The 21601-nt window shown below is 38.2% G+C and overlaps 1 protein-coding gene across 1 annotated transcript in view; it reads left to right on the top strand.

Annotated features, from left to right (window-relative positions):
• The window catches only part of SLC23A3 (solute carrier family 23 member 3), a 144013-nt gene extending 126192 nt beyond the window's left edge, over nucleotides 1-17821 (top strand). Inside the window, exons 10-12 of the mRNA XM_053712425.1 lie at nucleotides 3284-3451; nucleotides 13613-13708; nucleotides 17151-17821. Coding sequence (XP_053568400.1) covers nucleotides 3284-3451; nucleotides 13613-13708; nucleotides 17151-17392 — 506 coding nt within the window. The 3' untranslated portion in view covers nucleotides 17393-17821. The remainder of the gene's footprint in view (nucleotides 1-3283; nucleotides 3452-13612; nucleotides 13709-17150) is intronic.
• Nucleotides 17822-21601: the final 3780 nt, after the last annotated feature.

Below are 21601 nucleotides of genomic sequence, written 5' to 3'. Positions count from 1 at the left end.
ATTTGTGTATCATTTAAGTGCTTATCTATTGATGTACTCACTAAAAATCTCAATAAAAATGTATGGGGGGGAGAAATGGTCTTAGAGCATGAAACTAATATAGCACTATTGAGTGCTAATATCGCTCAAATTAAATAAATTTTTGCATTAATTTTACAAGTGAAAGTATTTTTTATCGCTGGATATCAGATAGCGCGGGTGTGCTTAATCCCTCACCTAATAGACTTCTGTGGGGCGAGCTGAAAAACTCCTGTTGGCTATCGCTTGAGTGCTAAAACGAAGGTACACTAAACTAAGGTTCTTCACTTATTCATATGCTATATTGTTGAATTGAAATATAAGTTAAAACACTGCATGCATACATAGATACATAAACATACATGCACTATATGGCTAAGTTTGTGAACACCTCTACTAATTATAGAGTTCAGATGTTTCAGCCACACCCATTGCTAACAGATTCATAAAATCCAGTACATAGCCATAACATTTCTATAGACAAACACTAAGTAAAAAAACAAATCCTTAAACTAATAAAAAAAATAAAAATTGACTTTTACATTTTACATACCTTAAAGGGCCATAATACCCAAATGTTTAAAAACTTGAAAGTGATGCAGTATAGCTGTAAAAAGCTGACTAGAAAATATCACCTGAACATCTCTATGTAAAAAAGAAAGATATTTTACCTCAAAAGTTCCTCAGTAGCCACCTCCCATTGTAAAGGATTTCAAAGCAGCATTTTAGTGTGTCTGTCCTAGGACAGCTGAAGGGATGAGCCTCGTGCACTCTCATATTATTTCACCAATCAGGTAAAGGAAGCTTACTATGAAATCTCATGAGAGTTAAATCAAATCTCATGAGATCACAGTAAAAGAGTTCATGACCTCAGCACTGCTGATGCTGATTGGCTGCAGTTCATTTCTTCATTTTTTTTTAATTTTTTACCTGCAGCTGGGAGCAGCTGAGTATAACTTTTTACACAAAACTTAATCTGCTGAGCTGAGGAGATTGTGAGGTAAAATATCTTCCTTTTTTACATAGAGATGCTCAGGTGATATTTTCCTGTCAGCTTTTTACAGATATACTGCATCAGTTTCAAGTGATTTACCATATGAGTATTATGTCCCTTTAAATAAATATAAAGGTAAAAATTTAAATGTGCATGGGTGCATTTAAATTTTAAACTGAAGCATTTCTGCAATATACTTCTCTTAGCAAAAATGCTTCTATTAAAGGGACAGTCAAGTCCAAACAAAACTTTCATGATTTAGATAGGGCATGTAATTTTAAACAACTTTCCAAATTACTTTCATTACCAATTATGCTTCGTCCTCTTGGTAATCTTAGTTGAAAGCTAAACCTAGGAGGTTAATATGCTAATTTCTTAGACCTTGAAGGCCGCCTCTAATCTGAAAGCATTTTGACAGATTTTCACCACTAGAGGGCGTTAGTTCATGTGAGCACTGATTTGCTAAAATGCAAGTCTGTCAAATGAACTGAAATAAGGGGGCAGTCTGCAAAGTCTTGATACAAGGTAATCACAGATTGGTCCTTTCAGTATTATTACGTTTAAGGGTTGCACTTAGATTTAGATCCAGCAGTAATTTTAAAAATTCTGATTATGTTTTGAAAGTTTCTCTTACGTAAACAAATAAGGATCATACTTTGTATAGGTCTGTGTACCTTTTACAAATTACATTGTACTTTGTATTTTCTCTATTATAAAATAAAACAGAGCTTCAGATAGTGGAAGAGAAAAGGCTTCACAATTCTTGTGAAATGCTGTAATTATTTTAAACATACAAATTATAAGCCTAATTTGTTAAAGTTACACAGAAAATGCAAGAACATGATCAGTCTGTAAAATCACAATCCTAAATACACGGTTCTATACAAAATAAACTACAAAATAGAAAGTGCAATGTTTATATGTAATAAAACTTAATTTGAAGTCTAAAGTAGTATAAAATACAAAACACAAAGTGTAAATGCAGCAGAACTCTCATATCATACAGTGCTATATTGCACTGGGCTTGTCTCTCTTTTACATACAGAAATGCAGGGAACACCCCTTGGAGAAGTATAACACAATCTACCATTTTAGAATCTCACTAATGATCTCACAGTGCATTTCATCTGAGTGGAGAGGTTTATATTATCAGGCTTTAATAGAGAATCTGATGTATGGTGACAAGTGCTAGATGCCTGTTTTCATGAGAGATCATGACAACACAGGCTTAAGAGCACCAAGGTAGATGTTCTACAAGATCTCTTACACAGTTCTGGAATAGCTGATCAGAAAAGCTGATTAATAATACCCAGCAAGGTGCTCTGACATGAAAACTGTTTCTGTCTCTGCTTTACTGGTGTCTTGATCAATGCTACTACTAGCTTTGCATCCTTACTGTTGGATTAGAACAGTCAAAACATTGGCTATCACAGACAGCAATAGAATAAGAGTAAGCACAAGCAGAAAGGTAACATTGGGTAATAAATTAAAGGGTCAAGGAGAGATTGCAAAAGTAGTCATGAAGAGAGAAAGAATGTGAAAGAAAGATGGTAATTAATGAAAGAGTATAAAGGTGGAACTTCTGAGTAAATATTTATTTTTGGCTTCACTAGATATTTAGCTGCATTGTTTTAACTGATATTTAAGTACTCTATATATGAAATATAAAAGAACATATATTTGCCTTGTGTAAATATTAATATTGTAGATCTACAGTACTTTCTATTGATGGGATTACTGGCTTTATACTTCACCACTTGGTGTTGGATTATTTACTATGTTTACTACATTTCAGTTAAAAAGTATGATCAAAGATGCATTTATACAGTTTTAATCAGCCAGCAAATTGGTTTGTTTATGAAATATTAACTGAGAATGAATGTGTGAACAGCAAATATATAGCGTATGAAACAGGACAAAGGAAGTTTTCAAGTGGAATAGACACAATAATATATGTCCTTTGTATGTGGCATTGCTGGCATTCTACTGCCCTGTGTATATGGTATTATGTATACTTGTTAATGCCAAACACTGAGCTATGGTTTCTAGAATTGTTGGTTTGAGAAAATTTGGCTACTACTAAATTATTTGGAATTTAGATTTAAAAGGAAACAATACATTTTATTTTTTTCACAATGTGAATAACGTGGTCTTTTTTTTAAATTGAAGCACTGGCCAGTGCACAGAGACTCTTTATTAATCAGCAATATGTGTAAGGAATGAAAGTCTTTCTACAGGAAACCCCACTTATCCTTTTGTCTTTCCTCTCAGGTGGAGTTCTATGTCTCACTTATTCAGTAGCAGTGGGTGCTGGAGTATCCTATTTTCAGTATGCAGATATAGACTCCGGAAGAAACATCTTTATTGTAGGCTTTGCCATGTTTATGGCACTATTAATCCCGAGGTGGCTGGTGGCACATCCAGGACATCTGGTCACCGGTAAAGACTCTCTATTAACACATGGATGTATTTATATTCACACAACATTTTAATGTTAGTAAAACAATCCCAAGAATTTAGGGCTAGATTACAAGTGCCACGGTAAAAAAGTGAAAAAAACCTAACACCCTACCATAAGCCCCTAGCCTAATAACCCCTAATCCGCCATGAAATAAATAAATAATACTATTAACCCCTAAACCTCCATCTTCCACATCACAAAGTAGCTAAATAAGCTATTAACCCCTAAACCTCCATCCTCTCACATCGCAAAGTGCCTAAGTAAACTATTAACCCCTAAACCGCCACCCCCCAACATCGCAAAATACCTGAATAAACTATTAACCCCTAAACTGCCATCCCCCACATTGCAAAATACCTAGATCTCGGAAAGGATTAAAGCGGAAAAGGCAATTGTGCTAGCGCAAAACCATTTACATTGCACTTGTAATCTAGCCCTGATTGTTTAATTAGTTTGGTGGGTTGGCCAGTGCAACCAATAGTATTGCATAAACTGAATTAGGCAACCTGCATGTCTACTGAATTTAGCATTGTTACTTCATTGTGTTATCTTTATAACTAGAACTGTGAATTTATTTGCAGTTTTAATTTTCTAAAACAGTAATTCTTAAACAGGAAACACACTATTGGGGGCTGGGGGTGATAGAAAAGGTAAAAAAATTAACAAATGTGCACAAACATTTGCAAAATAATAATTTAGTGTTTTGTTTTATATATCTCCATGTTATTAGGTTGAGTTTATTTCTGAGTTTACACTAAGTAAACAATATTTCGATTTTATTCTCATATATGTTTTATACATTTCAGGACTCCTTGAGTCATCACTTGATATTAAAAAAAAAGTCTCAGCTGTGTCACAATTCAATTCATTTTTCAGTGGATAATGTTTAGATGCCCATTTACATATGGTATATGGGAATCTTTTCTGTCTACAAAAAAACATAATTTTTGCTTTCTTAATAAACGTATTTCTTCCATGATGGTGAGAGCCCCCAAATCATCCCTTGTGGGATATTTTTCATGGCAAAATGGAGTTGGAAAGCTACAAAACAGGAAAGGACCAAAGCAAGGCAAATAACATGCAAGCAAGACCTGCTGCCAACTGCAGATAAGTAAAGGGAGATATGGATTCTCACTATTATGAAATAAATACATTTATCAGGTAGGCTTAAGTTATGCTTTCTTTCATATGATGGTGAGAGTCCACAATTCATCCCATGTGAGATCAAATTCCAAAGCAGTGAAGTCCACAATACCACTAGAATAGGACAGAACCAAGAAGTTAAGACCGGCATGTTAAGAAGCAAACAAAAACATCCCACAGTACTTTTCTTCCATAAATATTAACTCCTTAATGACCAGAGATGTACCCTGTACGTGACTGGTCTTTGAATTGAGATTGCAAGACTGTACTATTGACTATTCCAAGATGACTGCAGCAGGGAGGGAGGTCATAATAGCCCTGACGCTTACAGCAAGACCCACGCTAATATGGCCTGAAAAACCCTTAACAACCAGGAATGTACAGGGTATGTCATGGTCATATGGGGTTAAAATTGAAGAAAAAGTATGTAAAGAGGAACAGGCAGCAACTTAACAATTATTTTGAAAGTCTAAAGAAGTAGCCACTGCTTTGGTTGAATGAGCAGTAATAAAATCAGATAGGTACTTTCCCACAACCAGATAGGCCTTTCTAATCAAGGCTTTAAATTAGGCTGCTAAAGTAGTAGCTGTTGTCTGGTGACATTTGCATGGTCTAGAAAGTGAATAAAAAAATAGAAGAAGAAAGTCTGAAAGACTGTACCTTCCACATAAACATAAAACTTAAAGGGACATGAAACCCATTTTTTTTTCTTTCATGATTCAGAGACCATGCAATTTCAAAAAAAACTTTCCAATTTACTTCTTTTATCTAATTTGTTTTGTTCTGTTGGTATCCATTGTGGAAAAGTATACATAGGTAGGCTCAGTTGCTGCTGATTGGTGGCTGCACATATATGCCTCATGTTATTGGCTCATCCATGTGTATTGTTGTTTCATCAACAAAGAATAGTGAAAGAATGAAGTAAATTAGATAATAGAAATAAATTAGAAAGTTGTTTAACATTGGGGCCCATTTATCAAGCTCCGAACGGAGCTTGTGGACCCGTGTTTCTGGCAAGTCTTCAGACTCGCCAGAAACATGTCAGTGTTTTTTCCCTGTTGTGTTTGCCATGTGCTGCTGGCAGCCATTTTACTCACCTCTCTTCCTGACTATGGTGCATTGTGGGGGATGCTGCTCAATTCCTGCACTTCCTTTTATGGCCAGTCTGGTGTGCATCATCCATGTGAGACAGGATGCAGTCTCAGAATTGTGATGTCATCACTTATTATTTAAAGGGCCTTTGTTCAGTATGCTTTGCCTTTGCGTTGTCTCAGACCTGTTTGTGAGAGTTCCTGTGTATTACCTGGCTGCCTGACGTCCTTCCTGGTTCCTGATCCCTGGCTTGTTCCTGACTCTGCTGTTCTCCTTGTTCCTGATTCCGGCTCGTCTGACTATTCGCTTTGGCTCCTGACTCGGCTCGTCCGACTACCAGCTCTGGTTTTGACTCCTGGCTTGTTATTTGACTTGTGGACATTTTATTATTTTTTGCTATTAATAAAGGTGTGATTATTTTTGCACTTCTCGTCTCAGTCTGATTCCTGGCACCCTGACATTACGCAAAGGCCATGAATCCTGATGCTGCTAGTTATCCACCTTTACCTGCCATCATTTCCAGGATGGATGTACACCGCTTGGATCAATTTGCACTAGCCCTGCAAACCCTGCTGACTCGCACTGCACATTTGGACCAAAGTGTCAGGCATGTTATGGCTGCTCCTGTTTCTGCTGCTGCACCTTTGCCTACCAGGAGCATGTCCAGTTCTGCACCTCTACCTCATCAATATGGAGGCGATCCTATTCAGTGTAGAGGGTTTTTGAACCAGGTGGGCATTTACTTTGAGATGTTACCTCAGGCGTTTCCCTCTGACAGAGCTAAGGTGGGATTTCTCATCTCATTACTCTCTGACACAGCTCTTGCCTGGGCTAATCCCTTGTGGGAGACTAATAAACCTGTGATTTCAAATTACCCTGAATTTGTGGCCTCCTTTCGAAGGGTATTTGATGTTCTGGTTCGCTCCTCCTCTGCTGCTAAACGACTCATGTCCATTCAGCAAGGTACAAGATCTGTTGCTCAGTATGCTATTGAGTTCCGTGCGCTTGCCGCAGAGGTAGGTTGGAACAATGAAGCCCTTGTTGCCGCCTTCTTTCATAGGCTCTCTGATGCGATTAAAGACGAAGTTGCTGCCAGAGATTTACCAGAGGATCTCAAGTCATTGGTGTCTTTTTTGATCCTAAATGACATCAGACTCAGAGAGAGGCCCTCTTTCAAGGAGCGCTTGTGGAAGCCTCCTGTTCCGTTGTCTCCTACGTGTTCGTTCCCACCCATGCCTCCCTCTCCTCCCATGCCTCCTGGTCCCGAGTCACCAGGTACTGCTGAGCCGATGCAGTTGGGATTCACACGTCTCTCCGCGGCGGAGAGGGCCTTTAGGAGGAGGGAGGGGCTCTGCCTCTATTGTGGGCTACAGGGCCACTTTTTGAAGTCTTGTCCTACATGGCCAGGAAATGCTCACACCTAAGGTCCTGTCGGGGGCAGACCTTGGGTGGTTTATCCTTGTCCCCGGAACCACTTAAGGAGAAACCTTTGGTCACGGTTGTCCTTTCCTGGGTGGACTCCTCCATAGTCACTCAGGCTCTTGTTGACTCCGGTGCTGCTGGCTATTTCATTGACAGTGCTTTTGTATCAAAGCACTCCATTCCTATTTTGCCTCAGTCTGTTCCACTTGCTATTGAGGCCATTGATGGCAGGCCCCTTCAGTCCGCACTCGTTACTCACAAAACTGCTCCGTTGACCATGGCTGTTGGGGCTCTCCTTTTTGAAACCCCCCAGTTCCAGGTGATAAACTCTCCACATTTTCCAGTTGTTCTGGGTTATCCCTGGCTCCAAAAGCACAATCCCAGTCTCGACTGGCGCAGGTCCGAAATTTTGTCGTGGTCCCCGCAATGTATTTCCACTTGTCTTCGGAAACCAGTTAAAATCTTGTGCACTTCTTTGGTATCTCAATTGCCAGAGGAGTACCGAGAGTTCCTAGACATGTTTGACAAGGTGCGTGCTGGTACGTTGCCTCCTCACCAGTCTTACGATTGTGCCATAGACCTGCAACCCGGAGCCATTCCTCCTCGGGGCCGGGTGTACCCTCTGTCTGTTGCAGAGAATTGTGCTATGGAGGAGTATGTTGCCGATGCTCTGTCGCGGGGAATCATCCGCAAATCCTGCTCTCCTGCAGGGGCTGGCTTCTTCTTTGTGAAGAAAAAGGGTGGCGAGTTAAGACCATGTATCGATTATAGGGGTCTTAATCGTCTTACCATTAAGAATGCTTACCCTATTCCGCTCATTACGGAACTCTTTGACCGCCTCAAGGGAGCTACGGTCTTTACTAAACTTGATTTGAGAGGAGCGTACAATCTCGTTAGGATTAAGGAGGGTCACGAATGGAAAACAGCATTTAACACCAGGAGCGGGCATTATGAGTATCTTGTAATACCCTTTGGCCTATGTAATGCTCCTGCTGTTTTTCATGAATTTATTAATGATGACCTACGAGATATGTTGCAACAGTGTGTTGTGGTGTACTTAGACAGCATCCTCATACACTCTCCCACACTTGAGGCTCATCGTTCTGATGTTACACGGGTTATTCAGAGACAACGTGAGAACGGCCTGTTTTGTAAACTTGAGAAATGTGAGTTCCATCAGACTCAAGTAATCTTCCTAGGTTATGTTATCTCCGTTGCAGGGTTCTCCATGGATCCTGACAAGTTATCTGCAGTTCTGCAGTGGCCTCGCCCAGTTGGTCTTCGGTCTATTCAACGTTTTTTGGGGTTCGCCAATTACTATAGAAAGTTTATTAAAAACTTTTCTTCCTTGGTCAAACCTATCACAGACATGACCCGTAAAGAGAATGATCCACTCCATTGGTCACCTACTGCCATTAAGGCCTTTGATAGTCTTAAGACTGCCTTTGCTGCCGCTCCAGTTCTGGCTCATCCTAACCCTGTCCTGCCTTTCGTTCTTGAGGTCGATGTGTCTGAAACTGGAGTAGGTGCCCTCTTGTCTCAACGTCCTATGCCTGACGGTTCCTTGCATCCGTGTGGTTTCTTCTCTAAGAAATTGTCTCCAGCGGAGTGCAATTATGAAATTAGCAACAGGGAATTACTGGCCATAATTTTGGCATTTAAGGAATGGAGGCATCTTCTCGAGGGTACTAGCGTGCCAGTGCTCATTCTTACTGACCACAAGAATTTAACTTATCTATCTGAAGCAAAACGTATGTCGCCCCGACAGGCCAGATGGGCGCTATTTTTGTCTTGGTTTAATTATGTGATCTCCTACCTGCCTGGTAGTAAGAATGTTAGGGCTGATGCCCTCTCTCGACAATTTTCGCCTCTGTTCAAGGAGGAGTCTGTACCTACTCCTGTTATACCTCCTGACCATATTTTGGCTACCATACGTACTAATTTGACTTCTCCCTTGGGGGAGGAGATCCTGGCTGCACAAACCAATGCACCTGCTGAGAAACCTAGTGGTAAGTGTTTTGTTCCTGAGAATCTTCGAACTAAACTTTTGCACACTTACCACTATCCTAAAGCCGCAGGTCACCCAGGCAAGAACCAAATGATTTGGTCTGTCACTCGACAATTCTGGTGGCCAGGTCTTCGTTCTGATGTTGCTGCGTATGTTGCCTCCTGCTCAGTTTGTGCACAGAATAAGATTCCTCAATGTCTTCCTGTGGGTCTTCTTCAACCTATTGCTAATGGTGAGCGTCCTTGGACACATCTTTCCATGAACTTCATTGTCGAGCTCCCTGTTTCCAATGGCAATACTGTTATCCTTATGGTGGTTGACCGTTTTTCTAAAATGTCACATTGCATTCCCTTGATGAAGCTGCCTACTGCTCAGGAGCTTGCTTCAATTTTTGCCCGGGAGGTCTTCTGTTTACATGGGTTACCCAAGGAGATAGTGTCGGACCGGGGTAGCCAGTTTGTCTCCAGATTTTGGCGTTCCTTTTGTGCTCAAATGGGGATCCCGCTTTCCTTCTCCTCGGCATATCACCCTCAATCCAATGGGGCTGCAGAACAGTCTAATCAAGCTCTGGAACAGTTCCTCCATTGCTATGTCTCAGATCACCACAATAATTGGTCTGAACTGTTACCTTGGGCAGAGTTTGCTCGTAATAGTGCTATTAATGCTTCCTCCAAGATATCCCCGTTCATGGCGAATGATGGGTTTCAACCATCCTTGTTGCCCGATTCATTCATGTCTCAGGGTATTCCGGCTTTGGAGGAGCATCTCCGGCAACTCTGTTCCACGTGGGTGCAGATTCAGGATTGCCTTCATTGTTCTTTGCAGCGGCAAAAGTTCCAGGCTGATCGTAGGCGTCTGCCCGCACCTTCCTACCAGGTTGGTGAGAGAGTTTGGCTGTCCTCCCACAACTTGAACCTTCATGTGCCTTCCAATAAATCGGCTCCCCGTTATGTGGGTCCTTTTCGAATACTCCGACGGGTTAATCCTGTGGCCTACACTCTTGACCTTCCTCCTGCTATGCGCATCTCCAATGTTTTTCATGTCTCCCTCTTGAAACCATTGGTTTGTAATCGGTTTACCACTGTGTTGCCTCGTCCCCATCCTATCTTTGTTGACAACCATGAGGAGTATGAGGTCAGCAGCATTATTGACTCTCGTATGTCCAGGGACCATGTACAGTTTTTGGTTAACTGGAGAGGCTACGGTCCGGAGGAGCGTTCTTGGGTTCCCTCCTCTGATGTTCATGCTCCCACCCTCCTTCGTGCCTTCCATGTCCGTTTCCCCAATAAGCCTTTTGTCCTCCCGCGGGGGAGGGGTCGTTGAGGGGAGGGTACTGTAAGGGTTTTTTCCCTGTTGTGTTTGCCATGTGCTGCTGGCAGCCATTTTACTCACCTCTCTTCCTGACTATGGTGCATTGTGGGGGATGCTGCTCAATTCCTGCACTTCCTTTTATGGCCAGTCTGGTGTGCATCATCCATGTGAGACAGGATGCAGTCTCAGAATTGTGATGTCATCACTTATTATTTAAAGGGCCTCTGTTCAGTATGCTTTGCCTTTGCGTTGTCTCAGACCTGTTTGTGAGAGTTCCTGGCTGCCTGACGTCCTTCCTGGTTCCTGATCCCTGGCTTGTTCCTGACTCTGCTGTTCTCCTTGCTCTTGATTCCGGCTCGTCTGACTATTCGCTTTGGCTCCTGACTCGGCTCGTCTGACTACCAGCTCTGGTTTTGACTCCTGGCTTGTTATTTGACTTGTGGACATTTTATAATTTTTTGCTATTAATAAATGTGTGATTATTTTTGCACTTCTCGTCTCAGTCTGATTCCTGGCACCCTGACAAAACACCAGTTATGAAGCAGCGGTCCATGAACAAGCACATTTCTCTAAAGCTAATCTTTTATTTTTCATCTGTTAATGTCCAAGAAAATAAATAGATAGATTTATACCTCAACAAACAATATCTTATAGAAAGTTATTTTTATATTTATTTGTTATACAAAAACATCTTTTATATGATACTTTCACATAAATTAATGTGTATTTGTATTTATAGAAGATATGCTTTTATCTCATTTTTTTTATAAATGATTATAAATGCTAGAATTTGTACATATATCTTTACTTATTATATATATATATATATATATATATATATATTTATATGTGTGAAATCTTTTGCAAACCTATTTACATGTCCCTAAGTTCCATTTTTTGTTCTAAACAATGTTGTCTATCATATCTCTGTGTTTATTTATACCTAGGCTGACTATATTGCCGCTTTAAGAAGGAACACATATAAAAAATACATAAGTGAGGGTTCTTATACAAAACCATACTTAAAACAGCCCTGAAAACGGCCCTGACATATGTATTTTTCATATGGGTCCCTTTTTAAAGCGGCAATATGGTCAGCCTATTTATACCACTATATGTATATAGTGTAAACGTATTATTATTCTGAGCATGACTAATTGCGAATATAGCATATCATCAGTGTATCATATGTATTTATTTGCTATCAATGGATATTTTAAGAGCTGGGCCAGTTTTCTCTCTGTACCTGTGTAACCCCTCCTGATTGCCATATAGTTTTAAAAACCACCCCTACACAGGTGTTATAAAATAGGCTGGCATATAAGATGACATTTCTTACTGAAAAATAAATTCAAGAGAAGGAAGAAATACACTGAAAATAGCATGACAATAAAGAGGTGATTTTAATTTCTGCTGTATCTGAATTATGACAGTTTAATGTTAGGTGGGCTATCCCTTTGAGCTATCAGTCTACATGTACTGGGCCAAAGTTGGAAAAGAGTGTGCTGCAACCTAGCACTTGCTGACAGAATTTTGTTTCTGCACACATCCATCAAAGACAGCGTAATGGATAGTGAGTTTATTATAGACCCCAGGATGGAGACTTTAGTGGATGGAACCAGAAATCTCTTTGGTACATTTATGCACCAATCATATTTGAGAAGCAGACACAGTAAGCCTTCCATGTGCTCTTCTGCCTTCTGAAGAGTAGAAGTCTGCACCAGAATTTTAATTAAGATAAGGAGCCACCAAATTCCCTGAGTACAAGCCTCCATCAGTAAGATCCCAAATGCCTTGGTGGCAAGTCAAAAGGGCAGAGTCTCAAACTGAATCTATACCCTGCAATACCAGTTCTAGGGCACAGGAATTTGAAATGGAAACTGCCCAAACATTATGAAAAAGTTGCATTCTGCCCCCCACATGAAGAGAATCCTGATAGTGGAGCACACCTTTATGCTTGATTGTTTGGCTTTCTTAGTCTTTATCAAGGATGTTTTAGTGGATCATGCAGCTTGAGTGAAGGAATAGTAATGAAGACATCCAGTTGTTTGGCTCTTGCTCTTGGATTTTTTATCCTGTAAAAAAGAAAATCCTTACCACCATTTATTGTGGCTACGATAGCATCCAGGTGAGGCCCAAAAAGGAATATCCACAGACATTTGACATTAAGACATAAGCCACGTCTAACTAAAAGAGCCAAATATGCATTTTTTTGCATTCATGCAAACAATTTTCATTGCTGCAGAACAAATAAAGCTGTTAACAGCTCAACACAATCCCGAATCTTCCAAGGGTCCTTCTCCAGATGACACCTCAGATCTGTAATCGCACTACACATACATGGCTGTCACCACGTAGGCTACACTGTGTGCAGGACAAAATAAATAGTCTGCCAGCTGAAAGTATTATTGGATCTTTGAAGAAGATGATATCCTCTAGGAAAGTAGTAGTGCACTGGCTAAAAAGGAGAATGCCCTCAACACCCCAAAATGGCTTTCCAGCAGCTAAGATGGCCAGCACTATAGTGAGAAGAAGAAAAGGTTGCCCCCCAAATTGCAAGTTGCGCTGCCTTCCTGTAAAAGATTAAACTTGACTACTCTGATGCAAAACCCTTAGGGTCTTTGGGCAATATAAACCCAGATTTATTTTTTTTTAATTAGTCTGCAGCATCGTTGACAGAGTGAGTAAGGCTGTGCATGCTTGTATCAGTACTGCGACCTCTTAAAGAAACAGGACTCCTTTTTCTCCAAAATGCCAAAAACTTGACAAAGTGCCTAAAATAGTACTCAATACCTTCTGGCCATATTAACACTCACTATGGGGCTCATTTATTATACAGCAAAGCTGTAGCTGGAGTGGAGTAAAGCTCTGCAATATAGGATTGTTTTGCCTCTTCTTGGTGGAGAGGAAATTCATTCCCACATGTGATGAATTGTGGAATCTCACCATCATATGAAAGAAATATACATCATTCAATTGCAATTCCTTTAAATGATAGCTCAGTCTTTACAAGATGTTCTCTCTCTAAGGAAAAAAGTCCTTATCTTTGTGAATAAAGTGAATTCAGTAAGGTGGCTTTCAGTCTGTGTATTTACAAATGTAATTTATCTTCTGTCACACTTATTGTATTTAATCTCTTCTACCCTATAATATAATTCACCAGGTTGGGAGCCTTTCGATTTATTCCTGCTCTCCCTTTTAACGGTTCCTGTTTTTATGTGTGGCTTGCTCTCTTTCATCCTGGATAACACTGTCACAGGTGAGTGGTAATGATGTAATGTAATGTACATAAAGTCTTGGTAACAAGATAATCCATGTTAACAAATTGTCATAAAATGGAACAGTGGTCCTTGTTATAGACTTGAAGGAACTTTAACAGGCCAGTAATTTTAAGCATGCACTTATGTATCCTGGATTTAATGATCACATCAGTCTCCTTTCTTCTGGTTTTCATCTCCTTCAACATTTCACCATGATAAGATACATAACATATAAAAACCAACATACCTCAACAGTTAGTACAATGTCACATAGGTATGTTGTCAATAATTTCCAAAATATATTTGTTTCTCAAAACTTTGTCCACAATTCTGCTCAATGTGTTTCAGCAAGTTGCAACCATTGAGATGTGAGTTTTTGGTGAGCACACAACATTTAACTGACATAGGGTTAGATTACAAGTGGAGCGCTATCGTTTGCGCGTGAGCAATATCGTTTTTTTGTGGCCGTTTGCGTGCAAGTTAAATTCCACTCAAATTACAAGTTGAAAGAAAATGTGAACACACAGTACAGTTACACCTATAATAACACTATCTAATAAAAAAACTCTTAAAAATATATTGCATTAAAAAAAATATAAGGACTTAAAGATATGACTGCAAAGGGCTTTAACATAGAGATACACATACAAGGTAGCCCTCAGTTTACGCTGGGGTTAGGTTCCAGAATGAATGGTTGTAAATAGAAACCATTGTAAATTGAAACCCAGTTTATAATGTAAGTCAATGGGAAGTGAGGGAGTTAGGCTACAGGCCCTTCTCAAAATAGTCATAAGTAACACCTAATACATTATTTTTAAAGCTTTGAAACGAAGACTTTAAATGCTAAATTGTATTATAAACCTAATACAATAATCATACAATTCAGAATATATCATCAAACTAAGTGTAATGAACAAAAACATTTGCTAAACAGCATTATAAACCTAATAAAATAATCACACAACACATAATAAATCATCAAACTAAGTTTAATGAACAAAAACATTTTTTGACTTGCATTTTTATGAAAACAGTGGCCTGCCCTTATTTAAATCAATGCACTGCTTCTCAGTGCTTTTCAATAGCAGTCACATGACTGAAAAAAATAACACATATATTCTACTTTTATAATACATACGTATATATATGTTTATTTGTGTGTACACATAACTACATATGTACACACATGTATCCAAACATATATGTGCATTGAAACCCTTTACAGTCAAGTAGATAAAAACATGAAAAATCACATTTATGCAATATTCATATTTAATAAAGTGTTATACTGTGTATGTACTGTAAATACCGGGACTTTGTGAACGCTAGAGCGCAAACTTTTTACTTTCAACCCAATAATACGAGTGCAAATCTGAGTAGCAGGAAAATGCTTAACCATTAAAATTTTAGATAAACTAACCAAATTCTGATTTCAGAGTGATGACTTCTCTTAAAGGGACACTGAACACAATTTTTTTCTTTCGTGATTCAGATAGAGCATGACATTTTAAGCAACTTTCTAATTTACTCCTATTATAAATTTTTCTCCATTCTCTTGGTATCTTTATTTGAAATGCAAGAATGTAAGTTTAGATGCCAGCCCATTTTTGGTGAACAACCTGGGTTGTCCTTGCTGATTGGTGGATACATTCATCCACCAATAAACAAGTGCTGTCCAGGGTTCTGACTTTCTTTTTTAAACAAAGATAGCAATAGAACGAAGACAAATTGATAATAGGAGTAAATTAGAAAGTTGCTTAAAATTGCATTCTCTATCTGAAATACGAAAGAAAAAAAACTGGGTTCAGTGTCCCTTTAACTAATTTTGAGGATGTATGCAAAATCACCACTATCCAGTTACCATAGTAAAAAAAATAATAAAAAGAACACAAAGCATAAAATACTTCTGACAAAAAAATGTATACTTTATAGAATTTAACAAAATGTCATATAAGAAATAAATAAATGGAAATATTTACTGTGTGAATGTAAAAATATAAGTGCAGAGAATCATGCCCTGGCATTAAAAACACAACTAAAGGAATCTAGTGGTTGCTGACAGGTAATCAAGGGATTGTCTATTCCTCTCTGTATTGTGAGAGGAAACAGACAGCATACCCCACCCCTCATTGTGTTCTATATACCTATGGTTCTATCAAGTGCACCTGACCCATCATTTGAAGAAGCACCTCTTGCCCCAATTAAGTACTTGTCTGGCATCTTGTGAAGGAGCCCTGGGACACAGTAGACTTGCATTACTTCATATATACCTATTACTCAGGCATAATGTGTGAAAGGAATATGATGCTGGTATAAGCACTGGGTAACTTCCATGTTGTAGCTAAGGAAGTTATTACAGTATCAAACTCAAAATATTGTTCTAGGCAATTGAATTACAATTAAGCATCCACTAGAGGTAATGTAAAAAGGTGTTGTACAAATTAGTGCAGACTATGAAGTAGTTTTTGTATAATTTCTACATCTGATTATACAACTCACAATTATGGAAATATCTTCTTCATCATATGGCTGGAAACCAGAGGCAGTTCGTGATATAGGAGCTTTTAAAGAGAGTAAGGATTTTTAAAAAAAAAAAAATATATATAATTTTTACATGCTGCTCTGGTTTCACACACAAATGTCCTTTTAATTAGATATAACAGTATGTTTATTTTAGACAAATTATGCTCTACAATATATGTTTAACCATTATAATTACACGCCCAGTGCTCTCATGCAACCCCCAAAAAAGTATATAGCCAATCAATGGTCACAGACAGACTCTCTGTATATGTACCCTCTGTCTAACATGCCTGTATGCTTTCAGTAGGGCTGCATGGGAGCTAGGGTTGCCACCTCAGCCATGTTTTCCTGGACACTTATGAGTTATACATGCTGCAGGGTGTGCTGGTAGGAACATGAATTTAAACCCTGGACAGCAAACAAATAGTGACACTGAACAGCACTATTCATATCCCTCTCTACACACCCTGCAGCATGTATAACTCATAAGTGTCCAGGAACACATGGCCGAGGTGGCAACCCTAATGGGAGCAGTGTGCAAGGTTGCATGTGTGTTTCAACACAGAGGCAGAGGGGAACTGTTAATAAACTTTTTAATTTAGAAGCTTATTTTTTTATTTGGATCATTTGGTTCTCCTGAACATAGGATAATGTTTTAAATTATAAAGTCCCAGCTAGATGTGTCAAGAGCTTTATTGTAACATTCTAAGACTCTTTTAATCTGATGTTTATCCAAACATGAAAATGTATAGTTGGGGTGCACTAGCTATGCTTATCAACTGCATATTTACATGGTACAAACAAATACATTCTTAACTGACTCTTATACCCTGAAGATGACCTCATATTCTATTTCTTGTACTTTATAAACTGTGTGCTAATGTGATACTGCTTGAACCAGACCTTTTTTGTACATAGGAACCCTGCGGGAGCGAGGACTAGATACCAATTTCACATCCTGTCTTCCTGTGCTATCAAAGGGAATAACCAAGGGCCAGCAAGATGAACTGGCAGAAGCTTATGGCCTCCCATGTGGACTGTCTTCTTTCTTTCCAACTGTTTATCCATGCAACCAGCTATGCCCCCCACAACTTGAGATAGTCACAATCATTGAGGGAGAAGAGGACAAACTATTATCAAAACCTGTAACTGACTCATAGTGAAAATAAGGCAAACAGACATATCTGAAATCAACGTTGAAATACAAACACTATGGACCACAATCCTCTTGGACAAATTTTAGTCCTAGCTCTGTTAACACATTTGGATAAAGCACAGAGACTCATTCTCTCTCACAACTACTACAAGTTCAGCATATAAAACAAGATCCTTATTAAACAGGCATTCCATAAGATAACAAACAAGGCAATATATCATTCCCTATTTCATTTAAAAGCCAATAATTATAAACTATGCTTAATACGAAAGATTCCTTTTTAAAAGGAAAAAAAGCTGTGTAAAGGGCCATTATAATGGAAAGATTACATACTCTAATTTGTTAGAGTATGTCATTTCAACACTGGACACTTTACAATGCTATCACCTAGATTACTAGTGGCACGCAAACAGTAGCGCAAGTGCACTATGTTTTCCCCCCCAGCTCCCTAGAGCGTCTTCAGCCTCTCTAGCCTCACCAGTCCTTATGTTATTAAATACTATTTAATAACATAAGGACTGGTGAGGATAGAGAGGCTGAAGACGCTCTAGGGAGACGGGGGAAAAAAACATAGCGCACTTTCGCTACAGTTTGGGTGCCACTCATTATCTAGGCGTACATGATTAACCCCCACAAAGGGGTTAGATACATAGTTAAAGTAATGCTCAGGAGTCACAGAGCATGTCTGGTACCATGCTTAAACTGCCCAATCAGCATTGGTGGTTGCACAGCGGTGTCATGTGGAACAGCAGTGCTCTGTGGCTCCTAATGGGTACTTTAATTATGTGTTTAACCCAATTGCAGTTGGTTAGGGTAAAACACATAGCATTGCAGGGTCTCTAGTATTGAATTACATGCTCTAATTAAAAAGAATATGCATTTTCTACTATAGTGGCCTTTTATTATATTTGAATGGTTCTGCCTGCTTAAACTTGATATTTCAACAACGCATAAAATGTTTCATTATTGCAAGTGAAACATAATTGCAATATACATTCGTTATTTATTTTGCAGCCTTTTGCTGTAAAATACATCTAACAAATGTGTTTGTTTGATTTTCTTCCAGGGAGGCTTGGATTAATACTTTAAGGCAATTTATGTGAGCTTTTGTTTACTTTTCACTCCCTCCATAAACTTCTATAGTGTCACAGTTTTGCATCAACAATCATGCTATGCAAATCATTCTTTGCAATAGTAACAAAGTTGAATCAGTGCTAAACCACCTTAAGGGAATACAAAAGGGCAGGCTACCCCAGTCTGCACATGTGCAAACAGAGTTTGTGCAATATCTGAATATTAGTTTGTGAATGGTTAGCAGGGGTTCTTTTGTTCTTGGGGACAGAGAAATCAGTGAAAAGAATAAACATAAAACAATATACTCATTTGACAAAATAAAGCTGCAGTTTTCATTGCAAAACTATTCTTATATATGGAGGTTTATAATCGTAAAGTTTACAGTTTGTGTTTAGTGTCCCTTTAAATCATTGCTTGCTGCTTTAGATTTAAAATGTACAAAGTGCTCCTTTTGTTTAACATGTTTTGAACATGTCAATATTGGTAATAAGTTAGAACACTCTCAACTAACATCACTAACCTGCTGCTGGCAGTAAGATCACAACAGAACCGTTACCTCAATACTCTTGGAAAATAAGTACATTTTTCTCAATAAAAGTGTACACTTTCCTAAGGGAGTTTATTATATACGCAGTAAGTAGTCAGAATAGAAAAGTAACACAACCAGTCAATGATGGCAATGTGATATGAAATATGGATTGTACTTTTTTAAAATATATAAAATGTTTAATTAAATCAGCAATATATTTAAACAGGTAAATTACTACAAAACAATAGATGGTAAATGTTTTCAGTATTTATTTAATTCCTTCTATATTTAAACAATTGTGAAGTAATTTGATACTTTTAATAGTTTTAAAATATTAAAAGTGCCAATATAATAATTAAGTAAAAATGTCCAGTATACCATGTCTATATACAAATGGCATTCGATTTATTTACCAATGGGTTCCTGATCTCACTTATTCTGAAGATTAGCTGTATGGGAAATCACATATTAAATACATATACATATGTACATGTTTGTTCTGTCAACTGCAGATGAACTATTCAATAGCGATGAATTGACCATATATGTAAATACACCTCTAAAATGTTGTTTGTGGGTATTTCAGACTGTCTTGCACATGTGCAACATAATAGAATTATTCCACCGTGTTTTTAAATATTTGCAAAGATGTTAAAACGTCCAGAGATCAAATGCCTTTAGGTGTCAAATTCAATATTGTAACATGGTCTCCAAAACCTTTTGAAAAGTGTAGAGAAAATTAATTGTAATCACATAGAAAAGTTTGCTCCAAGTTAAAAGTAGTGCTTTTTTGGGTGAGATGAAAATGTGCTCACGGCTTCACGAAACAGCTGAAAACCCACAATTGTGATTGTGTCAAAATAAAAAGTTCCCTTATAAAGACAAAAATCCGCTGGAAAAAAACAACAGATTCTGATTAAGCTGCAGTGCAATAAGAAATTGTCCTAGTACAATAAAGCCTTTTATTATTGCTCCTTTATATAACTTTAATTTACCAAAAAATATATCTTTTAAATCAAGGATGGCCAACTGGTGACCTGAGGGTTACATTCGGCCCTCAACACTAGTTTTTGCGGCCCCAGGAAAAGGCAAAAGTAAGAATGTGTGCCATAGGTTCTGTAGCCTCAGGAAATGTCAGAACTACTAATGTGTGCTTTAGGGTGGCAAAACTCAAAGGAGCCCTGCAACCTTACCTAAATCTGCCCCTGTGCACCTGGAATCTATTATTAGTTTAATAGCCACAAATGCTTATGTCAAACCTCAAGGCTTCTAAAATATTGTTCCGTTGCCCCCATGTGTTAGGTTGGATATTGCTGTTTTATATACTGAAATCACAAACCACAGTGGTATATTTTGGTTTAGTTCTACCTTAACAAAGAAGTATGCTGCCCCCTAACCCTTGTGCCCTCCAATTCTAAATAAATTAAATATTTATGTCTCAAAGGAGAGGGCTCTTTTGAGATGTGCACCTTACTTAAAGGGACAGTCTACATCAGAATTTTTATTGTTTTAAAAGATAGATAATCCCTTTATTACCCATTTCCCAGGTTTGCATAAACTGCCCCTTTTTTCAGTTATTTTGACTGACTTGCAGTCTAGCCAATCAGTGACTGCTCCCAGATAACTTCATGTGCACGAGCACAGTGTTATCTATATGAAATACGTGAACTAACACCCTCTAGTGGTGAAAAACTGTTAAAATGCAATCTGAAAGAGGTGGGCTTCAAGGTCTAAGAAATTAGCATATGAACCTCCTAGGTTAAGCTTTCAACTAAGAATACCAAGAGAACAAAGCAAAATTGGTGATAAAAGTAAATTGGAAAATTGTTTAAAATTACATGCTCTATCTGAATCATGAAAGTTTATTTTGGCCTAGACTGTCCCTTTAAGGCATTGCACACTTAAAGTATCATTATATAGAATTATTGAGTTTTGTTTTGATAAACAGGCTTTATATAAACTGTGCACAGCCCTGCATATAATGTAAAAAGGAATAAATAAAAATGCAACCAATAGGTAATACACTACTAATATTAAGAAATAAATAAAAAATAAATTAATAACACTGCAGAGTATTTCAAAGTGAATCACCTTAATCAAGAGTAAAAATCACAAAATACATCATTATACAGTATGAGCCCACATGACATTTTTCTTAGTATTGCTGGGTCTTATTTCAGGTGTAGCAAATAAATAGTTTTAAAATCATTAAATCAGGGCCCCTATGACTTAGTGAGCTTTTGGAGAGTATCTAAATCTTGCTTTGGAACTGCTGACAGTCCAGATCCTCATCTGTCCCTGAATATACTCTGGTTGGTATTTTTCTCTTATTTGAGTGCATTTAATTTACTCTGTATAGCTTTCATGTCTCCTTCCAACACTTCTTTAATAATGCTGTCCTAATATCTGTTCCGCTCATTCTCCCCTCTTCCTCCATCCATTCCCAACCTCTGCCACTCTCCTGGCCTTTAGCTTCACATTGGTTTTTTGTTTTCAAGCTCTAACCTGTTTATCCCCATTTTAGTTAAAGGGACATAATACTCATATGCTAAATCACTTGAAACGGATGCAATTTAACTGTAAAAAGCTGACAGGAAAATATCACCTGAG

Source organism: Bombina bombina, chromosome 1, assembly GCF_027579735.1.
Source record: "Bombina bombina isolate aBomBom1 chromosome 1, aBomBom1.pri, whole genome shotgun sequence".
NCBI lineage: Eukaryota > Metazoa > Chordata > Amphibia > Anura > Bombinatoridae > Bombina > Bombina bombina.
Note: the sequence above shows the minus strand (reverse complement) of the source record. Positions and strands in the feature narration are given on the sequence as shown.